This window comes from Artemia franciscana, chromosome 17 (assembly GCF_032884065.1).
Source record: "Artemia franciscana chromosome 17, ASM3288406v1, whole genome shotgun sequence".
In the NCBI taxonomy this organism is placed as follows: domain Eukaryota; kingdom Metazoa; phylum Arthropoda; class Branchiopoda; order Anostraca; family Artemiidae; genus Artemia; species Artemia franciscana.
In genome coordinates this window covers 32942946-32967490 of record NC_088879.1, presented here as the reverse complement: position 1 = coordinate 32967490, position 24545 = coordinate 32942946, and the positions used below count along the sequence as shown (strand labels likewise).

Genomic DNA, 24545 nt, shown 5'->3' with positions numbered 1-24545 from the left:
TTTTTGATTTTGGAGAAGTAACTCTGTTTGGAGGTCTGCAACCAATAAAGAGCCTCGTTGTGGGCAATAAAAACAAAGGAACAGGGTAGTTTTAGAATAATGCCAAAGTAAGGCTTATCGTCTTCTTTGATTTTGTTGCTGTGGTTCATCATATTCTTATGCTCCATATGGTGTAACCATTACCAAAAAAGCTGTAAGATCAATATAGCCGCTTTCAGGCAGTCAAAAATTGGACGCTCAAACCCAATAATTATATGCACCCTTCAAATTTGAAACAGAGTTTCTAGACTTGAGTTTCTTGACACATTTTTTCTGATCATAGGTTTTCCTTATGGGCAAGATTAAGATACTTTTTGAACAAACCCTGTCTCTTTTGCTGGATTATTCCCTCCGTTGGTTCCATAAAGGGACGCGTACATTAATAGGATTTCACTCTAGAGCAGGAAAGTTTTCAAAAACTTTTTATCTTATATTTATAATTTGCCTCCCAATAAAGTCGAAATAAAATATTATATTTTCATTGGAATCGTGATGATAAAGGTGAAATTAATTAAAAAAGAATTGGAAAAGAAAATAGCCAAAAATACTATGAGTAAGATACAAAGTATATTCACATATTCACCCTTTTAAGCCTTGTCAATAGGAACAAGTCGACATAGCATGAAAATCTGATCTAGATTGTTTGTAGGCCAAATGCTGTCATTCTTTGTCATGTGTCCCTTTATTGCAGATTGTTTATATGCCAGATACTTTCCTTTTTGTCATGTGTATGCCCTTATTGCAGTGATAGGGTAGTGATAAGGTGTATTTATGGGTTTTTGATTGTTTTCCATTGAAGGGCCACATGTAAACATATTTTATCATTCGGTACTGCATAACTATGGAACCAAGAAAATTTGCAAAACTAATTTTCGTCATATATGCCATTGATCTATGAATGGGTTTTAAGATTGTTTTTTTATTGGCTATCTAGCATTCTTGTCAGCTTAAAACCTGTTTATCTTTTCAGGATGTGGAGGTGTATTTACATCACCTTCTGGGTCATTTCATTCGCCAAACTACCCGAACAATTATGACCATGGCTCAGATTGTGGCTGGAAGATTACAGTGGTACCTAACCATGTTGTTGAACTTAAATTCACGGACTTTGACATAGAACATGCAGCCAATTGTAGTTATGACTATGTTTCTGTAAGTGGGTATCTTAAATTGTTTTTATTTACGTAGGTGTTAGAAGATGCGCTTAGCCTTATTTGTACTGGCACTGAATGAGAGATTTTATTTACTGTTTTTTCATTTGTTGCTATTCCAGAATTGATAAATTCTATCAATTTGATAATTTATGATAATTAGAAAATCTAAGTTTCGAACCGATTTATTGTTAATAATGCTATCAGTTGTTGAATAGTGAAAGAGTAGAACTAGGAATAGGCAAATTATAGTAAGTATTTTTATACTTAATAATACAAAAGATTTACAAAATACAAAGATATATAAAAGATTTTGTTTTGCAAATTTTTAGACTCACCTTACCTTTTTTTATGTTTCTATATTTACATCCACATTTTCTACATTTCTATTTTTATATTTTTATCTGTAGGTTTTATTTTTCTAAATTAAATGGCTTTTGTTGTAATTGATGCTATTTAAGTACAATCTTGTGTGATTTGTTATATACCTTTATTTATGCTCGTTTTTCCTAAAAAAATTTCCGAATGCTTTTTTTGGAAAATGATTTATTTTATTTACTGAGGCCAACAAAAAAAACTAATAATAGAAGATATTTTTCTATTACCATCCAATGCCGTATCCAGGGGGGGGGGGAGGAGTTTAAAGTTTGAACTCCTCCCTCCCCATTTCCCGAAACTTTTGTCCGACTTGTAAAACTGTAGCACAAATGTATATAAACAAATTTTGATGTGATTTTAAAATGTTTTTAAATCCCCCCTACTTCCTCTCTAAATAGATACTGGGTACGCCCTTGTTAAATGCAATAATAAGAATCTACACTTTAAACATTACAACCTGATAGAACTTTGAGTTGAAATGGAAAGCATGAAAAATGCACCTGAAATCAAAATAAATAATTTTAAGGTTCACTTCCTTTTTTATGGCCCTTGGTATCAACCAAGGGACATATAGCGATAGCAAATTCTGTCGGTCGGCCTGTTGATCTGTCTGTCTGTCCCAGTTTTGCTAGTTTAGGCATTTCCAGATAAGCTAGGACGATGAAATTTGGCAGGCGCATCAGGGACTAGACCAGATTACATTAGAAATAATCGTTCCATCTGGGGTGGGGAGTGGGGGCCGGTTAATTCGGAAAAAATAGAAATAATGAAGTATCTTTAACTTACGAACGGGTGATCGGATCTTAATGAAATTTGATTTTTTGAAGGATATCGTGTCTCAGAGCTGTTATTTTAAATTACGACCGGATCCGATGACATTGGGGGGAGTTGGGGAGGGTGACCTAAAATCTTGGAAAATGCTTAGAGTGAGGGATCGGGATGAAACTTGGTGGAAAAAATAATCAGAAGTCCTAAATACGTGATTGACATAACTGGAACGGATCTTCTCTCTTTGGGGGAGTTGGGGGGGGGGGGTTAATTCTGAAAAATCAGAAAAAATGAGGTATTTTTAACTTACGAAGGAGTGATCGGATCTTAATGAAATCTGATGTTTGGAAGGATGTCGTGTCTTAGAGCTCTTATTTTAAATCTCGACAGGATCCGGTAGCATTGGGGGGGAGTTGGGAGGGGGACCTAAAATCATGGAAAACGCTTAGAGTGGAGGGATTGGGATGAAACTTGTTGGGAAAAATAAGCACAAGTCCTAGATAAGTGATTGATATAACCGGAACGGATTCGATCTCTTTGTGGGAGTTGGGGGGGGGATTAATTCTGAAAAATTGGAAAAAATGAGGTATTTTTAACTTACGAAGGAGTGATGGGATTTTAATGAAATTTTATATTTAGAAGGAACTTGTAACTCAGATATCTTATTTTAAATTCCGACTGGATCCAGTGTCATATGGGGGATGGGGGACCGGAAATCTTGGAAAACGCTTAAAGCGGAGAGATCAGGATGAAACTTGGTGGGAAGAATAAGCACAAGTCCAAGATACGTCACTGAAATAACTGGACTGGATCCGCTCCCTTTGGTGGAGTTTGGGGGGGGGAGTAATTCATAAAAGTAGAAAAAATGAGGCATTCGTAACTTAAGAACGGGTGATCAGATCTTAATGAAATTTGAGATTTAGAAGTACCTTGTGCTTTAGAACTTTTATTTTAAATTCTGAAAAGATCCGGTGACATTTGGGGAGTTGGAGGGGGAAACCGGAATTCTTGGAAACGTGAAAATCGAGGTATCTTACGAATGGGTAATCAGATCTTAATGAAACTTCATATATAGTAGAATCTTATGTCTCAGATGCTCCATTTTCAATTTGAATCGGATCCGGGGACATGGAGGGTTGGAGGGGGAAGAAAAATCTTGGAAACCAGAAATCTTGGAAAACGCTTAGAATGGAGAGATCGGGATGAAACTTGATTGCAAGAATAAGCACAAGTTATAGATACATGACTGAAATAATTAGAACGGATCCGTTCTCTTTGGGGGAGCTGGGGGTTGTTAATTTTGAAAATTTAGAAAATTCGAGGTATTTTTAACTTAAGAACGGGTGACCGGATCTTAATGAAATTTGATATTTAGAAGGAACTCATGTCTCAGAGCTCTTATTTGAAATCCCGACCACATCTGTTGACATGGATGGAGTTGGAATGGGAAACCAGAAATCTTGGAAAACGCTTAGAGTGGAGAGGTCGGGAAGAAACTTGGTGGATAGAATAAGCAAATGTCGTAGATACGTGATTGACGTAACCTGACTGGATCCGCTCTCTTTGGGGGAGTTAGGGGGTGGAGTTCAGTGCTTTGGGGAGTTCGGTGCTTCTGGAAGTGCTAGGACGATGAAAATTGGTAGCCGTGTCAGGGAGCTGCACAAATTGACTTGATAAAGTCCTTATCCCAGATTTGACCATCTGGGGGGCTGAAGGGAGTGGAAAAATTAGAAAAATTGAGGTATTTTTAACTTACGAGTGGGTGATCAGATCTAAATGATTTCTGGTATTTAGAAGGACCTCGTGACTCAGAGCTCTTATTTTAAATCCCGACCGGCATTAAGCCTCTGATTTTCCTTTTAAATGAATCTATTGATTCTTGGAATTTCGCTAGAGCTCATACCATATGAGCTCTTGGGTCTCGGCTCTTCCGACCTCGTCACAAGTGCCATATGAGCTATTAGTTCTTGTTTTACTCCGGAGTGTTCAAATTTTTCTTCTTTTGTTTATATAGTTTCTTTGTTTTTCGTATTCTAATGCAATTTTTTTTTCTACTTTCATATAGATTCCCACTGCTACGTTTTTTGTGGGGGGGGGGGAATCTTCAAAACATAAGTTTTTTTGTTCTTACCTTTTAGACTATATTAACTTGTCTTAAATGTTCTTACGCAATAAGTTCTAGAGAATGCACTTGAATTTGTCGTGAATAATGCAAAGATAAGAAATTAGACAATGTTCTAATTGAAATAATTAAGGCTTACATGAAAATATAATTATTGAAAAAAATGATAATTAGAATTGTAAGAAATCATAAAAATTTGCAATGGAATTAGTTTATGAAGGAAAATTAAAATATATTTGAATCTGGCATTTTTTTAAGTCTGCTGGTTAGTTTGTGTGCATAAATCACCAATTATGATGTATAACTCGTCAATGTCAGTCTACATTAATCTCCATTTAGCATTCAAATAAATTAAAAATTATCATGGACGCTAAAAGGTACCATCTTTGGTAAATTTATGTAAATACTGATGGTGGAATAAATCGTATAAATGTTTGTACTATTAAGAATATATAGTACTAAAATCAAAAAATTAATATGTGCAAACGTTTCTTGCCTAATAGCATCATTCCATTCTCAACCTTAATATTCACAATTTCAACCTATTTATATTCAGCCTATCTATGCTTAACCTATCTATACTCATTCTGTCTACCTATCTATACTCAACCTATCTATACTCAACCTATCTATATTCAACCTATGTATACTGAATCTGTCTGTATTCGACCTATCTATGCTCAACCTATGTATACACAACATATCTATACTCAGCCTATCTATATTCAACCTATCTTTACTCAATCTATCTATGCTCAACCTATGTCTACACAACATATCTATACTCAGCCTATCTATGCTCAACCTATCTGCACTCAACCTATCTGCACTCAACCTATCTATACTCAACCTCTCTATACTCAACCTATCTTTACTCAATCTATCAATTCTCAACATATCTATGCTCACCCTATCTATGCTCAACCTACCTGCACTCAACCTATCTATATTCAACCTATCTTTACTCAATCTATCTATGCTCAACCTATGTCTACACAACATATCTATACTCAGCCTATCTATGCTCAACCTATCTGCACTCAACCTATCTATACTCAACCTCTCTATACTCAACCTATCTTTACTCAATCTATCAATGCTCAACATATCTATGCTCACCCTATCTATGCTCAACCTACCTGCACTCAACCTATCTATATTCAACCTATCTTTACTCAATCTATCTATGCTCAACATATCGATACTTAGCCTATATATATTTACTCAAAGTATCTATAATCAACCTATCAACGATCAAATTTTCTATTCCCAACCTAAAAAGTTTCTACTCGAACTTGACATTTTTAGGTACATGATGGTCCCTCAGAAGACTATGCCATCATTTTGAAGCACTGTGGACATTCCATTCCAAACATTACTACAATCCGATCAACTTCAAATGAAATGTTTATTAAGCTAGTGACGGATAATAGCTTTACATCCAAGGGATTTGCAGCAAATTACAGCACAGTAAGTATTTACACTTGCGCTCACTCAGTCGTATGATTCTACAAGCTCAGCCACCGTAAGTCTGGAGAGCTTACATTAAAATAAATTCCCAAGTAACATCTAAATTTCACATGCCAACTGAGTTGGAAAACGCTTGGTTCTACTGCAAGGTCAATGGTTTATATTAACATATCCAGTTTCATAAAAAGACCTTTAAACCAGCATATATATATATATGTATATGTATAAGATCAAAGGTCAAATTAGCCTGCCATAATAAAAACAAAGTGAATAATTTTTCAAAAAAAGGGTGTATTTCCAGTAACAAGCAAAAGAACCAAAGAAAAACCGCATGAACATTTGGTCTGTGTCAAACACGACACCCTTGACATAAAGAAGGAATAGGTAAAACGGAATCTTGCAAAAAGTTGCTACTCCGTCACAAAGCCGTGATACAAAACAATACTCAGAGTTTCTTCTCTTTTATTGTTCAGAGGAATGGCTTTTTTTTATTATTTTCTACTTCCGTGGTTTCTGTCATGGAGTAGATATTTTATGCATTTGCTTTGAGTGTTTTCTTTTTATCATTGTTTGACTTTAAATTATCTGTGGTTTTTGTTCAGTTTTGATCAAATTCTTTCGTTTGTAAGAAAAACGAAAAATGTTCACTAATATAAAGTAATTAAGACACGAAGAAACGATGGTGATTTACAGCCACTGTAAAAGAAAGAGAAAAGACAAAGCATATATTTCGGCGATGACCTCTGCCAAGCCGTCTGCAATGCTCAACACTGTCCAGTGTTAACTCCTCACCATTTTTTTACTTCTGAATGTTAGTGTTTTTGTCTGAGTTGAGCACTGAGGACGGCTTGGTAGAGCCCCTCAAGGATGTATCTGCTTTTTCTTTTTGCTTCCTTATTAACTAACTTAAAATCAGCCTTGTTCATTGGTGTTTCAGTATTATTTGAATTTTTGGTGTTTTATCGATTGTTGTTTATAGCCGGTGTGGTCTTAGGACGCATTTACGTCTTATTCTTTCTTCTCGACGCTAAAGACGTCTTGTTTGATAAAGACAAAAATTCGTGTAGTGCTAATCATAAAATGAGAATTGGTTAATTTAATTAATAATTTTAATTAATTTAATTAAATATTTAGTATTTTAAATGCTCCTAAGTTAAAAAATATGAACGTTCTTTTCTGTAGGGAGAATTTTTCGAGGGGAAATTTTCTGCAGGGAAGGTCCAGGGGAGACTATTTAACGGGGGGAGGGGGAGTTCGCTGGGAAGGATTTTTGTGAAGAGGGGAATTTTTCTGGGGGAGAATTGTCCGCAGGGGAATTCTATGAGGGGGAGTGGCACGTTTTGCGTTGGAGAATTTTCTACGGAGGAAGAGTTTTCCGAAGAGAGGAATTTTCTCTGGTGAAAATTGACTGTCCAAGCGACTGACTGAGCGATCAGAAAAGAAGCTATTAGTTCAATGAGCTAGATAACATTAAATATGAATTGAATACTGAAAGAAAAAAAGGAAAATGAACTGAAAATGATAAAACTTAAAATGAGAATATAATTTTGATTAAATTGCATGTAATACAAATACGTCAAGAATTAGCAAGTTATTTTCGTCCGTTATTATAAAGCTACTGCTGCATACACAGACGAATAGGTTTTATTTAGCTTGTGGACTAGCTATAGAGTAAATCCATTTAAAGCAATATAAAAACAGAGTTTATGAATCTAAATTGGGACAAACTAATAAAATATAAATAAATATAATACAACACTACAGCTCATCAAATCATAACCCTGTCTGAGGCTAACAAAGCAGAATAAAGCATTGTTAGTTCTTGTATTATATTTACCTCGATGGTTGCCAGTCCCGAGTGCCTTGTTACACATAGATAATAACTGCAGTTTTTACATTTGTAAATACAAACTTTAAATAAATTTTAGGGATGTGGTGCAAGGATTGTAACATCTTCAGAAGGAGAAATAACATCTCCATCATTCCCCCAATTCTTTGGCGTTGGCCTCAATTGTTCCTGGATCATTGAAGGTTCTGATGCGAGTTAGTATCTTTTTAAGTATTTTTTTTTTTCAGTTTAATCCTCACATATGAAATGAACCGTCTGATAAACATCTAGAACATCTCACAGGATATTAAAAGTTGATCTGTTTAATCTTGGTTGTAGTGGTAGCTGCAACCTAGTAAAAAACGCCCATAGTTACCAAAATTAATAAAACACTTAAAAAAAACGGCTAATGAGAAACAATTGCAATTTGTAGCTGACTCATGAATGGTTACTTATCTCGATTTGGTTTTAAAATAAAATGATATTTTAACAACCATTTTATGAGAATTTCAAGTAATAGCCCGACACTTATAACAAAATGGCGTTGGGTTGAAACAAAAAGTACGCCATTGGAATTGGCATGGCCGAAAACCCTTTCAAGGAAACTTACAGTCCCCTGGCTGGAACAGCAAGGAAAATCACTCTTTCGCATGGGTAGCGCTGATATGTCCTTTTTCTCCGTGTCAGGCTCAGTCTTGACCTCTTTAAATGACATGGCTGATTTTGTATTGAGAAACCTGTTCTACTGAGGCGAAAGGTCTGTAGACTAGGGTTTATAGAACCCTATAAACCTAGGTAGGTTAGTAATATTCAATATTACCGACATATTTGGTAATAAGCTTTACCAAAATGTTTTTGTGTCGTATCCTTAGGGAATGGCATAGTAAAATTTTGAATGTAAGAGTTTCTAGAAATGGATTTGGGATTGTGTTCTTATAGGTAGCACTGCCTGATGCACGAATGTTTATACTCTTTTTGAGGATTATTTGTGAAGCTATTTACGAGGTATTGTATAATAGTATTGATAGTTTTAAAATGATCAATAGATTTTTAAATTCATGTTAAAATCTTTACACAGTAAAAGGGATTTTAAAAAACAATATATTTTGCTGTTACAAACTTCTTTATTGTTGGAATTTACAGAAAAAAATATTTATTCATGTGTGTATATACATTGTATTTATCCTTCTATTTTTAATAATTTATTTCAAATGGTATAGTAAATTCAGGCTAGAATCCCTCTTAAACTAAACCTGGTCAAGGTTTCTTTAGATTCCATTTTGTAACTATCCTTGTAATTATTTATTGTTTTTTGACGTATTTTCTTTTTTAACTTCTTCTTTTTTTCAATATTTTTTTCTCATCAGTTTACTTCGGTGTATTTTGGAGCAGTTAATCAGTCGTCACCTCTGGAAAATGTACTCTGGAAAATGCATGGTTTATGTTGTCAAAACTGAAAGCTTAGTAATAGCAACAGAAATCTCACTATACACAACTTAATTAGTTCTATAAATGAAAACGGGATCTCTCGAGAAATTCTTTTTTGATCACAAAGTATCTCTCAAATTTGTTGTCTAATATTTAAACAAAAGTAAATTAACTTTTACTCATGTTTTTTCTGTTCACCTTGGATTTTTTTGTCTTTTTTTTGCTTTTGCCCGAAAAGAATTCTGTAGCAATAAATATCTATCTATCTATAAGCGAAACTGTTGATCCAATTATATACATGTTCTCAGGCAAATGATTGTTTTATCCATAGGAGAAACTAGACAGCAATATTCCAAGAATTCTTAAAGAATTCTCTGTAATTTAAGTAGATGTTCAAGAATTCTCAAAACCACCTTAGAGAAGCTGCGTTTTTAGGCCTTATCTTTAGGATGTATATTGACTCCTGAACGTTGCAGTGACCTAGCAGAGCCAATTCCTAAGTTAGAAAAAGTGCTTCTTATTTACTTTTACAAAACAAAGATCAAATTTATATAATATTTAGAAAGATTTTTTCTTAGGTGGTATTTGCACGAAAAATACTGGTGCTATTTTAAACAGAATGAATGGTTAATTAAATGTATTTTGCAGAGTACCATTTCAAATGCTACTCAATTGATTAAAGATGCAAATGAAAGCCAAAATTAAGCAATTTCGATTGATAATTTTGTTAATGAATGGTGGTATCATTTTGGTGGTTTGGTTTATTTGTCAGCAATTAATTAACATCGTAATGTTGCTAATCCATAATCTGATATCCTAATGTTGGAATTTTTCCTAGAGTATTAGCAGCATAAATAACTTTCGCTTCTTTTGATAAGAAGGAAAGACCAATACCAATCTCGCTTAAATTAATTTTTTTTATAATTTTCCGACTAGTAACAAAACTCTGGAAAACTAGTAAGAAGTTGTATAAATTACTTTGAGAAAAAAACATAAATATTTACTAATGTTGTTCCTAAAATTCCAGTGCTGAATTTTTAACACAATTATTTCAAGAATTGTTCTAATTGTTGTCTCTTACTTGCAGCGGACAGAGTTACACTTACTTTTACTCACTTGGAGGTGCGCCCTTCAAACGGTCAAGAAAATTGTTCAAGCGATTATGTTCAGGTTAGCGTATTATAGTTTCATCGATCTCACTGACGGAGCTAATGTATGAGTTAGTGTCTATTAAATCATCATCATATCTTTGGTGAAGGGTTTTGCAAGGAGGGAAGTTTTGCTCCAGGGGAAACTTACTACAAGAAAATTGTGTCATAAGTACAATGGGAAAACCTGGCATTTTACTAGTTTTAATCACAGTATAAGTGTATACCAGTAGCGAAATATTTTTTCCAAACATGAGACACATTTCATAGCGCATAATTAGACTCTGAGTACATGCGTCAGAGCCATATTTTTAGTTGCTACTTGGTTTTCCATTGGAAACATTTTTCATTTTGGGTCCGCGAAGGCGGGGTCGTGAATTTTATGTGGTTTTAGATTTGTGTCAGAAATTTTCAATGAAGAGCATAGGACTTTTCGCTATTGTATATTACCTTTACTGTGGTTTTAAAAGGCTACTGGACTTCATGATAAAAACAGTGTTCGAGAATTTTCTGTGCTCTAAAGGTTCTTTTAAAGTAATGGAAAAATTCGAAAATTAAGAAACTATATCCTTCTCCTTTAAAGACCGAACACAAGTTTTTGTAAAATGGTGTGTAATCGAATATATTTTCTCTCTCTTCCCGCCTGAAAAGTTTTTGAGCTTGACAATGTCCTGGACAAAGTTTGCTTGGGCTCCATGATACAAATCTTTATATTATTTATTAAAAACTAACAATTTAGCTGGTTTTGAGTTCACTTTTTTGGACCCCTACATCCCTAACAAGGAATAAAGAAAGTTCTCTTTTATTTAATATAAAAATTTAAGTTTAAAATTAAAATACAATTTAATAAATTAATAAGTTTTAAATAATTTAAAATATAATATTAAAATTTCAATTAATATAATATAAGTTTATTTAGTATTAAATTTTAATTCAATATTTTATACGTTTTCTAATAAAAAGAAAAAAAGAAGTCTTCCTTCAGACGCAGAACCCAAGGATTGAAATTAGATCCGCCAACCAATTTAGCCTTTACATTAGTATAGGAATAATAGTTAGGGGAGAGGGGCAGTAGCCAGACACTTATTTGTAGTGATTTTTTATTTTAAGGTTGATCTGAATGTTTAATTCCAGCTTCCTCGTTTTAAGATTTAGCTATTCATTTATATAGCTATTCAAAACGGAAGGGGAGGAGGAAAGGCAACTCTTAGAATCTGAGATTTATTAAAAAGCAATCTGTGGGGGAAATTATGGATATATAAAATCCTGTTTGTCCGTCCATAGAAAGCTCTACCCCTTCCTCCCCCCTCCCCTCTCTAAGGTCTGTCCAGTTTTTATATATGGTGTTCATTGTTTTTGTCTATTTTTTATTTGGAGCGGGGAGGGTTAATAGGATTCATAGGAATATGAGGAGGTGACCGGATGGTACCTCCCTCTATCTTTTTTAGTACTTAAACCTCCTTTCAGCAGCACTTAGATAATTATCTTGCCAAACTATTAGGTGGATTTTCATACCACTTACAGAAAGAAGGAGAACAATACAATTTTAATTTATTCTTGAATTTGATCATTTATAACTCAAAAGATCCAATTTTGAAGCATTCCACGGATAAGTACATAACAAAATATATTACATTCAAAACTTCAAAACATATTTGAATGTAAACAAAATATATTCAAAATATATTTGCAGGCTACCTTTCTCCCATAAAGCACCGAAATTATTAAATCCAATAATTTACTTTTTTAATAGAATATCCATCTGTTGGTCTTCGATTAGAAGCCATGCCTGATACCTCAACATTTCTTTGTTACCTCAACAGTTCATTTTCGTTCCCATTGTTGTTTGTCTTTCAATTAAAAACAGAAATTAGTAAATGGTGTCATAATCTCTTAGAGAGAGAGAGAGAACCTGTTCTAAAATTTTATCTTAAATGCTGAGTTAAACCTGGACAGGGGATCAGTAAGGGTTTTGAGCGTATAAAGATAAAAAAGTTCGTCAGGTATTATTCTGTATCTTTTGCTGATAATGAAATTTCACCTTGAAATACTAAAGAAGCTGTATGAAAGTATAACACTTTTTATTTCGTCAGAATAGCTTATAAATTAAAAGGGAATAGTTGTGGGCATCAAGTCATGGCTAATTGTAGAAAAACCAAGACAGATAGTCCAACTGAGTGAGAGGTAATTCTGGCATTAAATCCTCTTATTAGGATTGTTTAAAAATGATGTTAGTTCATTTTTTCAGGGAAATTTTCTTAGGCTCATAACTTTTGATGGGTATGACTAAACGTGATGAAACTTGTATATTTAAAATCAGCATTAAAATGCAATTCTTTTGATGTAACTAATGGTATTAAAATTCCGTTTTTTAGAGTTTCGGTTACTATTGAGCCGGGTCGCTCCTTGCTACAGTTTGTTACCACTAACTTTTTGATAATGAAATTACACCTTGAAATACTAAAGAAACTGTATGAAAGGATAGCACTTTTTGTTTCATCAGAATAGTTTATAGGCGTTGCGTTTAACAGTTAGAGACTTTAAACTCATTTGGTTAGTTACTTGTATGTATCTATGTATGTATATATTTATTTCCCATCAAAAGAAACAGATAGAGCATAAGATAAACAAGCAAAAAACACACGACAAAAGAATGCACAACACAAGAAAAATAAAGAACAAATGGATATCTAACTATAAAAAACAAAACCTATTGCCTCAAAATAATTGCCCAAGGATGAGTAACAACATTAGAGTTATATCCGGCGATCTGGGCTATGATCGCTTCATTAGGGTCGATAATCCCATACTGACTTGTCACAATACCATTACTTGTCAATGGTGGAAGCCGTAAGAGGTACTTCGCATATTTATAATATGTAGACCGCAATTCTTTCTTATCTTCCTTTTGGAAATATCCTCCATAAGAGACTTGTATTCTCTTTAAGGAGAATTGTGTCCTAGTCGCAATCCTTTCAAGAATTACGACTTCCTATGAAATTAGAAGTACTATGGACTTTAAATTAATCGTGATTTTGCTACCAACATCTGTTCTCACGACAAGCCTAGAAAAACAGCTATAGCACTAATTCAGTAAAAATACATACATAAATGCTTATAAAAGCTAGTGTCCCTAAAGAGAAAAACATGCGGGAAAAAAATAGTAACAATCCCAATATTTAATCATGCCCTCTGTGCTTCCACACCGTTCCAACGCAATAATTATGTGTCTCAAATTATACCCTAAAATACAAGGGAGCAGCGCTAACCCCCTCCTTTCCTCCAGAATAAATTCTTCCTCAATTTACCAATATTTGAAATCTATTCAAGAAATGGTCCAGCCCATCCCCAACCTCTCGAAGAAAAGAGGGCAAGCACAACTACCTCCCGGCCATTCCCGTATAAAACTCCCAGTATCTTTTGCATTTTCGTCTACAACATACCCATTCCCCCTACCAACACTGAAGGAGCTTCCACGGTAGTCTTTGTGTCTAATAAAATTCCTCTCCATATACCTCTTTAATATGTTTGTAAAAACGCGCAAATATCAAAATACTCAAGCAAAAAACAGCATTCAAATATGCAGAAAATATATTAAAAAACATTAGCCTATTCGTCATTTTACTGTGTTTTCTTTGTAATTATAAATTAATCTAGAGAATAAAGTAAAACCTGGTAAGGTTCATAAATTTACTTGAAATTGTATTATAAATACTACGATTCCTGTGTACAAATGAAGGTCAGAACATTTTAGTTTTTTCCAAAGCTATTGTCGCAAATCTACTAATTTTTCAGAAAAATATAAACACTTGTGTATAAAATAAAATTGTTAGTTTATTATTATCTTCAGTGTAATTCTTAATTCCTGTTTAATCATCTTTGATGGAAATGTAAATAATTTTTTGTAGCACGAAAAAGTTATCTGGGATCAGGCCGTCAGGGTTTTTCATGGTTTCTAACAATATTTTTATGAAGTTTTTTAATAAATTTTTATTCATAGCTGAAAAGTTGTTATTTTAGTAGCTAGGGACTTTAAAACTTTGATTGGCTAATTGCAATCCTTATAAGGTTGTATTCAAGGGAGTGGCGTTTTCAAAACCCAAAATAAATTTCTTGGATCTGGGTTTTGAACATTTTTGTCAGGTAGATTTTTTAAAACAAAGTCTTCCCTCCAGTCTAGAAATTTTATAGGATTTATTATTATTATATGTTTTTCATAGTCTAATATACTGGTTACAAAGATCTAAAAGACATTTTGACTTTCAGTAAAGATAGTTAGACTTAGTGTCTATTGACATTTAAGCCATGTGTACCATTGTAAAGTTTATGCACTTGAGGTTGTCAAATTAACAATTTCATTGAAAATCAGTAATTTCCTTATAAACTGTATTGCAAACTAATTTCTAATTGCCCTAAAATGATGCTTTTAGAAGCACCTATCGAAAAGCACTTACGACCTAAAAGAGATGGCTGTATCTGATGTCAATTTATCAATAACTGATGATACGGTAAGCACCAGCAAGAGAGTAGGGCACTGAATCAGGCCACTGAAGTAAGGGCCACTGAAAAGGTAGTTTTCCGGTAATAGGTACATTACTTTACAGTTTATCTTATCTTCTGTTTGGACCAGCTTGGCCCTCCTTTAGAAATACCTCCCATCTTTTTATAAATTCATTCTTAAGAATATTTTTAGCATAATATAGACTCCCATTTAGATAGAATTTGAGAGTTTGAATTTGTTAAAAATTTTTTTAAAGATTTCAATTCATTTAATCACGCTTCGTAAACTGTTTGATTATTTAGCCAAATTCATTTTCTTCTTTATTATTTAAGAATTAACGACGCTTCTTCACTACTATGGTCCCTGCGTCGGCCCTGCAGTGCATTCCTGCAGCGTGATTCGATCTCTGGGTCCCGTATTGCAAAGCTAAGGTCAAATCCACTGCTAGTGTGCATGATTTTTAACTTTGAAATGTTTGCCAAAAAAGCTGCCTTCCCTTGGATAAAACGTGCTTAGTGTTTGGACCTCTTCGTTTTTAAAATGTTATATTTTATAACATTAGCTCTACTCACCTCTTAAGTATTTACTCGTAGGTACGTGAAGGAGATTCAATGGACTCTCCATTAGTTGGAACTTACTGTATGACAAAAATACCACCATCAATCGTCAGTCGAGGACAGGCCCTGTTTATTCACCTTGTCAATCAACGTGGTGTTGGTGCTGGATTCCGTGCAACCTATTCTGTCATTGCTGGAGCTTGTGGAGGAAATTTGACATCAGAACACGGTGTTTTTGCATCTCCGAACTACCCTGACTCTTATCCACCAGTGGCTGAATGCGTATGGACATTATCTGCGTCTCCAGGTGAGCTACTTTTTCAAGGGAATTCAAATATCTGCTGTATACAAAATTAGTGAAGTATGAAAAGTAAAAAAAAAGGAAAAAAAAGAAAAATGTGGCTGAACTGACCAATCGTGGCCAAGCTATGATGGTATACTAGTAATCGAAAAAGAAGTAAAAAAAGAAGAATAAAAGAAGTAATTCTTTTTTCTTTTTTTTTAACTCTGATTTTTTCGTTAGTCTCAGTCATAAGTGTCACCAAGTAGTCATGAAGCTTCATTAGTTATTAAAGATCATAGTGATGATTGAACGATCAGTATGTCGTATAGTTCCTTAACTGTTGGTCTTAAGGTTAAAAATTTGACTGGAAAACTCCAGTTTTTTTTCTTTCATCTGAAAAATTTTTGAAAAATAATGGAAAATCACATTTTGACATTTGAGCTAGAAAACTATTTATTAACCTCCATACCCCTCTAATTTTTATCTTGGGAATTAGGATTGACCCTGACAAATCAAACTCTTGCTGTCCAGATTGACATTGATAACCTATTGCTCAAAATCCCTTGATTAACCAGTATAAGAATTCCGTCCCCTTCCCCTGATCTTCACTTTTTTAAAAGAATATATTGTTAATTACTATAATTGGGGCGAATTACGACTGGCAAAGTTAAACCTTTATGTTTAAAGCATTATCTGTATATATTGCTTTAGAAATCAGAAGAAAAGCATCAAATTAATCAACTTCAGTTTCTAACTCAAAGGGGATATTTATGGGTATTAGTAAATGAAGTAGAGTATCGACCATTACTAAATCTTAAAAAAATATTTTGGCAAAACCTTTGAATAGTTAAAAGCGAGAGAGATATAGTCAATAAAATCCACCTAAAAAAGAGAAATTGAATTTTGACCACTATGAAATCTTTATCTTTTTTTTACAAAGTGGCAATGTAAAATAAAATGTACAATGAACGGAACTGAGCTGTTTTCTTTATTCAACTTTAAAAAAAAATAGCAAAAAAACAATACAGCTCCTAAAAAACATCAACATCTCATCACACTAATAATTCAAAAAGTTAACAAGGCAAAAAACAAACAAAATAGAAAAAAACACAAAAGAGAAGTAACGAGGATAAGTAAATAACTAAATATGGGGCAGAAGGGGCCTGAGAGGTCATCCCAAACTCAGGAACACAAAAACAAAACACACAAAGAAGATGATCAAATAATTTAATATTCCATCATTAATGGTGATGGATTTAGCGGAGATTTTTGGGATGGACCAAACAGAATTTTGTTATTCAGCTTAAAGCTGTTTGCAATAAAGGGTATTTGGTACCTGACCGATAACCGTGATCCTTCGGCACTTGCAAAAGGAATTCAGTATATCCCAGACCGCCAACAATCCAAACGAGGAACTAAAATTAACAGAGATTTATCATAAAAATAATTATTAGAATTTTGGATTTGAAAATGCCATATGGAAGTATTTAATACTTTTAAAAGTTTTAAATCCAACAAGTTTAAGAAAAAGAATAACGTTTGAGTTTCTGATACATTTTCAAGTTTTGAAGGTCTATGTAAAAAATTTCAAGTATTCTTATTGCCCTATTTTGTAGTACCTGTAAGGGTTTTGTATGTTTCCAAAAGGTATTAAGACAAACCTTTAAGTAATAATTCAAATAAGAAGCAAACAGAGGGTGGTAAATTATTTTAATATCGAAAATGGAAAAATAGTCTTTACACGATACATCGACCCAATATTTTGATCAAGTTTTAATCTTAATTGCTCAATATGATTATGAAACGACAAAGGGGGATCAAGAAAACTCCTAAATAACGATATGATTGGACCATCCTGAAGCTCCTGATAAGAAATCTCTCGTGTGGCACGTTTTGAACGACCAAAAACCTTTAATTTAGTTTTTATAAGACTTGGTACTAGATTATTTAAAACAAGCCATCGATTAACTGAGGTAGCACTTATATTCAAGTTTTCGATCAATGTCGATGAATTCCCAGCTTTAACTGGCATAGCTGTGTTATCTGCCAATAGAATTGTATGGCTAATATTCTCTTGCAAACCTCGCGGCTAATATTCTCTTGCAAGTGAGCTATGCATATTCCAACACAATCACTATAGAAGAATCCCAAAATACACAGCAACAACTGTACAGAGGAATCAGAAAGTAAACATCTGGCAAATATGCTACCAAATCCCCTGTCCATTACCAGAGTGTCTTGCCGTGGTGTATGGGTCAGTGCTTTACGTGTATAAGCATTGAAAAAAAGTTTTATCGACATAGCATCGTCATGTAGAGTGTCCTGTCAGTACAGGCGTTCCCAAAATAACCTTCTCCTAGTTTCTTTCAGAGAAGGCACAATACTACTACTACTACTACTAAAAACTCATCTTAGCACCAAGCTCCCTAAGGACTACACAGCTACGCAAGCTCCTCCTCCATCCCAATCTATTCAAAGCCTCCCTCTTTACACCCTCCCAAAAAAGTTTTTAAATGAAAAGAACGACAATTACCAGAATTAAAAGCGCATCTTCAGTGAAACCTGATAAAAAAAAGTACAAAGAATTTTGTCAACATTTTCTTATTGGAAGATTTTAGAGCTATCTTGTAATTCATAATCGATAATTCTGCTCAGACTTTTACAGTCGATTTGCCGAATTAACTTCTGTTAATTCGGCCTGTCGGATTAACCTGCGGATTATAAAGTGAATGCTGTTCCACTGCTAGACTATTAAGTGAATTAAAACTTTGGTAATCCGGTTGTGCGGTATTTCCTGAGCAGAAATGTTCATTTTTACTAATATGCTGTAGTTTCAAGTTTTTTTGTACTTTAAGCTGTTATTTGAAAGTATTTGCCGTTTATTTACACCTAAGTATATTACCTAAAAATTGTCAGATAAATAACCCCTTCCCTCTGCCTATGCTGACCTTAATTTATAATTCTTATAGTTCTTCAATTCAAGCCACTTTTCCGTAGAAAAATTATTGTGTTGAAGTTCTTTATAAGTGCTTCATTATTTACTTGTACTTGAAATGAGACACAGGCTGTCTCAGCCCAACTTGGTGTCGACAGTCGTCCATGCTTCAGTTGCTGAGGGCAACTGAATATGGCTCCAGCTTTTGTATTATTTATTGCGAGAAGCAAGAGAGAATAGAAAATTAATTTTGTATTTATTTCATTCTTTAATATATTCAAGTAACAATAAAAAGATTTTATTCCTGACATTTCGGACAAAGTTATATACTGAAACACCTACCATTTCCCAAATTCTGACTGTTCTTTACAATAAAAGTTTCGACTATATTTAACGAGAATTCATCTACATTTTCTCTTGTATGTGCTTTTCTTCTTCTTTTTTTTTAAACGTAAGAGTAGGCTAATACTCTAAAAAAAATTACCAGCCTTTGTAGTTTCTCTAAAAAAAATTGCTCAGTGTGAGCACTCTAGGAAACAAAAAAGAAAAACAAATATCTGTTGCTTTCTATCTCAGGCGAATAGATGGGGAACATGTAGATTTGTTTCATGGCTCTTGGACATGCTGTGCTTCATTGTTGTTTTTTGTTAAGATTAAATAAAAAAACAAGTTTTTTTTTAACTGAAAGTAAGGAGCGACATTAAAACTTAAAACGAACAGAAATTACTTCGTATATGAAAGAGGCTGCTTCCTCATCAACGCCCCACTCTTTACGCTAAAGTTTGACTCTTTCTCTCAAGTCTTCTTTTTAAAACAGTAAAAAACTTTAGCGTAAAGAGCGGGGCGTTGATGAGGAAGCAGCCCCTTTCATATACGAAGTAATTTCTGTTCGTTTTAAGTTTTAATGTTTCGTTTTAGCGTTTCCGTTTCGTTAAAGTTTTAATGTCGCTCCTTACTTTCAGTCAAAAAAACTTGTTTTTTTTATTTAATTTCTGAACGTTTTTGAATCAATGCATGTTTTGATTTTGGCTCTCCGCAGAGGAATAATGAAAACGAAATTTGCATATTTATTTTTTTTGGCTAAATTGCTTTCTCATAGTTCTGATCGAATGATTTTGAACAAAAAGGAGCGGGGGAGGAAGCCTAGTCGCCCTCCGATTTTTTGGTTACTTAAAAAGGCAACTAGAACTTTAAATTTTTTACGAATGCTTTTATTAGTAAAAGATATGCATAACTTATAAATTAGCTTACGTAACGAACCTTTGTATTCTTATGTTTTTATTACATATATGAGGCGGTTCACCCCCTCGTCAGTACCTCGTTCTTTACACTAAAGCTAAAATTTTGTCCCAGTTCATTAAGAATAACCCCTGAATTACAAAAGCCGTAGAATAAATAGTTGAAATTACTAAAAGTACTTAAGCGTAAAGAGCGAGGTATTAGGAGGAGGTGAGCCCCTCATATGTGTAATAATTTCTGTTCGCTTTAAGTTTTAATGCTGCTCCTTACTTCCAGCTGAAAAAACTTTTTCATATTTATTTTTTCATTGTTTTTTTTGCTAGAAAATGCTAGAAAATCCTGCGCTCCCTTCATGGAAATTTTCTTCTCCCATGACGAATTCCTCGATGAAAAGTTCCCCCAACATATCCCCCTCTTCTCAACCCCTCCCCCAACCAAAAAACTGTACACTTCCCAATAACCATTACTATATGTAGGCACTGGTCAAAGTTTTTAACTTGTAGCCCCTCCCAAGGGGACTGTGGGGGAGTAAGTCGTCCCCAAAGACATAGTTAAAGGTTTTTCGACTACGCTGAATAGAATGGCTATCTCAGAATTTTGATCCGTTGACTTTGGGAAAATAATTAGCGTAGGAGGGGGCCTAGGTGCCCTCCAATTTTTTTGGTCACTTAAAAAGGGCACTAAAACTCTTCATTTCCGTTAGAATGAGCCCTCTCGCAACATTCTAGGACTCCTGGGTCGATACGATCACCCCTGGGAAAAGAAACAAAAAACAAACAAATAAACACGCATCCGTGATCTGCCTTCTGGCGAAAAATACAAAATTCCACATTTTTGTAGATAGGAGCTTGAAACTTCTACAATAGGGTTCTCTGATACGCTAAATCTGATAGTGTAATTTTTGTTAAGATTCTATGACTTTTAGGGGGTGTTTCCCCCTATTTTCTAAAATAAGGCAAATTTTCTCAGGCTCGTAAATTTTGATGGGTAAGACTAAATTTGATGAAACTTATATATTTAAAATCAGCATTGTAATGCGATTCTTTTGATGTAGGTATTGGTATCAAAATTCCATTTTTTAGAGTTTTGATTACTATTGAGCCGGGTCGCTCCTTACTACAGTTCGTTACCACGAACTGTTTGATCTCCTGCATTTGTTGTGTGTTTCCCCATGTTCTCTGAAGTCATTTAATTTCCCTCAGGTCAATAACGTCTGACAGATTACTTTTAATGCATTATATGTTTAAAATATTGTTTATAGTATACTTCGAATCACTGTAAGAATTATATGGATTTGCTTTGTTAATTGATTTTAGATTTTCTTTTTTTTCGTTGCTTTGCAACGAAATTGTACAAAAACCGGTAAAATACGATTTTATGAATCCAATGCGGACTTTCAATTAGGGAGGTCAAGTCTTAGTATAAATATATATAAAAAAATATTTTTCTCGCACTACTTCTTCTTTTAAAAAAGTAAAAATTTAATTTGGCATTATAAATCAACATCTGGTTGTGTCTTGTACCACTTCTTCTTAAAAAGAAGGATAAACCCTAGGTTTACTACCACGACGGATGGGGATAGCTTTATTATTTGACTTTTTGTGGCTAGTTACCCTGGTTACTCTTTAATTACCGAAAAAAATTTGAAAGGAATAAGTAAACATAACCCTTTTCTGTCTCCCTTCACATGATTAAAGTCTGCTTTTAGTCTCTCTTATGTAAATACTGTCAATAAGACCCTGAGATGAAACTGTACTTTTTTTTTAAGGTAACCGTGTTCTTCTCTCCTTCCGGCAACTCAGTATTGAAACGTCAGAGTTCTACAACAATGACTACCTTGAAATTCGAGAAAACAACGCCATTGGACCTCTTATCGGCCATTTTTGTGGCTCAACCATTCCTACTAATATAACTGCGAAAAATCGACTCTGGATTAAGTTCCGAAGTGACGAAGAGGGAACAGCTGCTGGCTTTGTGGCTGACTACAGTCTAGGCAAGTACAGATCAATTAACTTTAAATGACAACAAACACAGTATATTTTATGCTGTAAAGAAATACAACCATAGAATACACAAATTGGCCATTGATTCTGCACATATGGCAAGTATAATTGAGTCCAGATCAAATATGAAACAACTGCTTGGAATATAATAAATGCAAACTACGGTTTATTTATAGACATAACTACGTAACATTTACATTTAACTGTTATTTGCCGTTATTAATTTAAAATACTTTTTCCACAAAACAAGCTTTTCAAAGAAAAGTAAAGGGCTCCATTAAGCCAAAAATAAGCCAAAATAGAGTAAAATAATCTTCCAAGCGTAAAATTACCAAACTATCAATAAATAAATGAAACTCAAAACGAACAGAAACTACAATAAATAGTCGAGTCAAACTCAAAACGAGTAAAAATTAACATAAATAGGGCTGATATATCTCCTGGCTTGTCAAGACCAGAACATAATATGCACTTTACTGAAAAAAAAAGTGACCGTGGATTGTCAGTTTAATTTACATATTCTGATATTTTATTTCTTAATGTCTTACTAATTTTATTTATTAAAGTAAAAAATGTGAAAACAATTAAAATATACGATTATAAATTATCGTACATGTACCATAAAATGAACATTTTACGTGGGGGTAACTTTTCATAGACGAATCTTTAGTGAAGGGAGGGCATTTTCCAATGACATTGAGCCGTATTTCCCGGCATTATTCGAAAAACGATCAAAAATTAAATAAAAAGTTTTTTTTCGGCTGAAAGTAACAAGCGACAATAAAACTGACAACAAACAGGAATTATTCCATATATGAAGTGGGTTACCCCCTTCAATACCTCGCTTTTACGCAAAATTTTGATCTTTGTCCAAATTCTTGAAGAACGGCTCCTGATACACAAGGGCTGTTTAATTAGAATAAGAAGCTTTTTTAAAAGGTATTAATAACCTTTAGCGTGAAGAGCAGGAGGCTGAGGAGGGGGCAGCCTCCCTCATATACGGAATAATTTATGTCCGTCTAAGTTTTAATGTTACTTCTTACTTTCAGTAAGAAATTAAAATTTTTATTTTCAGTTCTTGTTTGATACGCTGTTTGACGCCTATGTTTGTAGCAGACGAAATAAATGTATGATTATTGTTCTTTTTTACCTACTAGCCATAGACCCGCCTTTGTGTTCAGGATTTTCTTCTTTGGTTTTACTTTTAAGGCTACTGTAAATTTCTGATTAACTTAAAAGTTGTTTTCCAAACTGTATAGAAACATTACTTTCAGTTAATTACTTAGGAAAATTACTTCCCTGATTTATCAACTAGTGAGTTTAGAAAGTATATTCATAGTCATTACCTAGTTAATAAGTCATGATCGAATATCTTTAGACCAAATATATCTAGAATTAGAAAGGCTTGATATATATATTTTCTTAAATATTGAACAAAATTTTGGGACCTTACCCCCGGAAAAAAATTGTCAAAAACAATATTTATCAGCTTTAACTTTAACTAATCTTGTCGGATCATTTTGATATTATCCCAAGTGAAGTTTGGAACTGAAAGTTGTCCTCCTATTTTTATTACATAGTAAAGAGTTTTTTTGCAAATATTGAAGAACCAGCATCTCCTCTTTATCCTTTAAGTTTTGAACTGATAATTTTCCTCCTATTTTTAGTACATGGTAATGAGTTGTTTGCCAATAGTGGAGAACTAGCATCTCCTCTTTATCCTTTAAGTTTTGAACTGATAATTTTCCTCCTATTTTTAGTACATGGTAATGAGTTGTTTGCCAATGCGGAGAACTAGCATCTCCTCTTTATCCTTTAAGTTGTGAACTGATAATTTTCCTCCTATTTTTAGTACATGGTAACGAGTTGTTTGCCAATAGTGGAGAACTAGCATCTCCTCTTTATCCTGTCCGGTACACCCAACATGGAGAATTTACATGGAGAATTGTCGCTGACGAAAATTTGATGATTGCTCTCTTTGTGCGTAAAATGAGAATTGAAAAAGCTGCAGTTTTGGACGCTTGTCAATGCTCACTCACGGTATTTTTTTCCCTGCATTTCGCAAGGGGATTATAAATCTTCATTTATTTTATTGTTATTTTTGTATTTTAAAGGAAATGTGGCACTGTATTTCAGGACTCAACTCTGAAATACACTGATGACACCAAATTCACTGCAAACGGTAAGAAAAAAAAACGAAAAAAACTACTAGTAAGGGTTGACTCGGACTAAAAGTAGCCTAAACTCTAAAAAGAGAGTTTAGATTTAAAATAACGCATCAAAAGGATTGAGTTTTTATTCTGCTAAGTTTAGAGTTACTCATCAAAAAGGTACGAGCCTGAGAAAATTTTCCAATTTTTAAAAAAGGAGAGAAACACTCTCAAAATGGCAAGCGACCGTGATGAAAGTCACAATTTCATATTTGACCTCTCAGGGAACCGTATTGTCGAGTTTCAATCTCCTATCTACAAAAACGTAGAGTTTTACAGAAGAGAGACCCCGGATGCGTGTTTTTATACCACAGCGGAAAAAAAATGGAGAAGGTTCATTTAAACTAAAATTAAGAGTTCTGGTGTTTTTAGCCATTAAGATTTGGCCACAGGAAGGTGGCGTTTTAGGCCATTTATGGAATCAAACTATGATTTTGCCCAAAGAGGGCAACATTAATAGCAATTAAAATAGATAGCCAACCAGT

General features: G+C 33.8%; 1 protein-coding gene across 16 annotated transcripts in view; it reads left to right on the top strand.

The window, feature by feature from the left end:
- LOC136038156 (cubilin-like) overlaps positions 1-24545 on the top strand; it is a 321162-nt gene that overhangs the window by 154720 nt on the left and 141897 nt on the right. For 14 of the 16 annotated variants that reach the window (XR_010620136.1, XR_010620138.1, XR_010620137.1 and 11 more), the window contains 7 exons: positions 1010-1191; positions 5767-5928; positions 7857-7971; positions 10272-10354; positions 15427-15697; positions 21616-21840; positions 23703-23890. Coding sequence is in view for 13 of the 16 variants with exons in the window: in XM_065721206.1 (XP_065577278.1) it covers positions 1010-1191; positions 5767-5928; positions 7857-7971; positions 10272-10354; positions 15427-15697; positions 21616-21840; positions 23703-23890 (1226 nt within the window). In the remaining 3 variants the exon portion in view is untranslated. The remainder of the gene's footprint in view (positions 1-1009; positions 1192-5766; positions 5929-7856; positions 7972-10271; positions 10355-15426; positions 15698-21615; positions 21841-23702; positions 23891-24545) is intronic. The other 2 variants (XM_065721202.1, XM_065721204.1) reach the window with 2 other exon arrangements.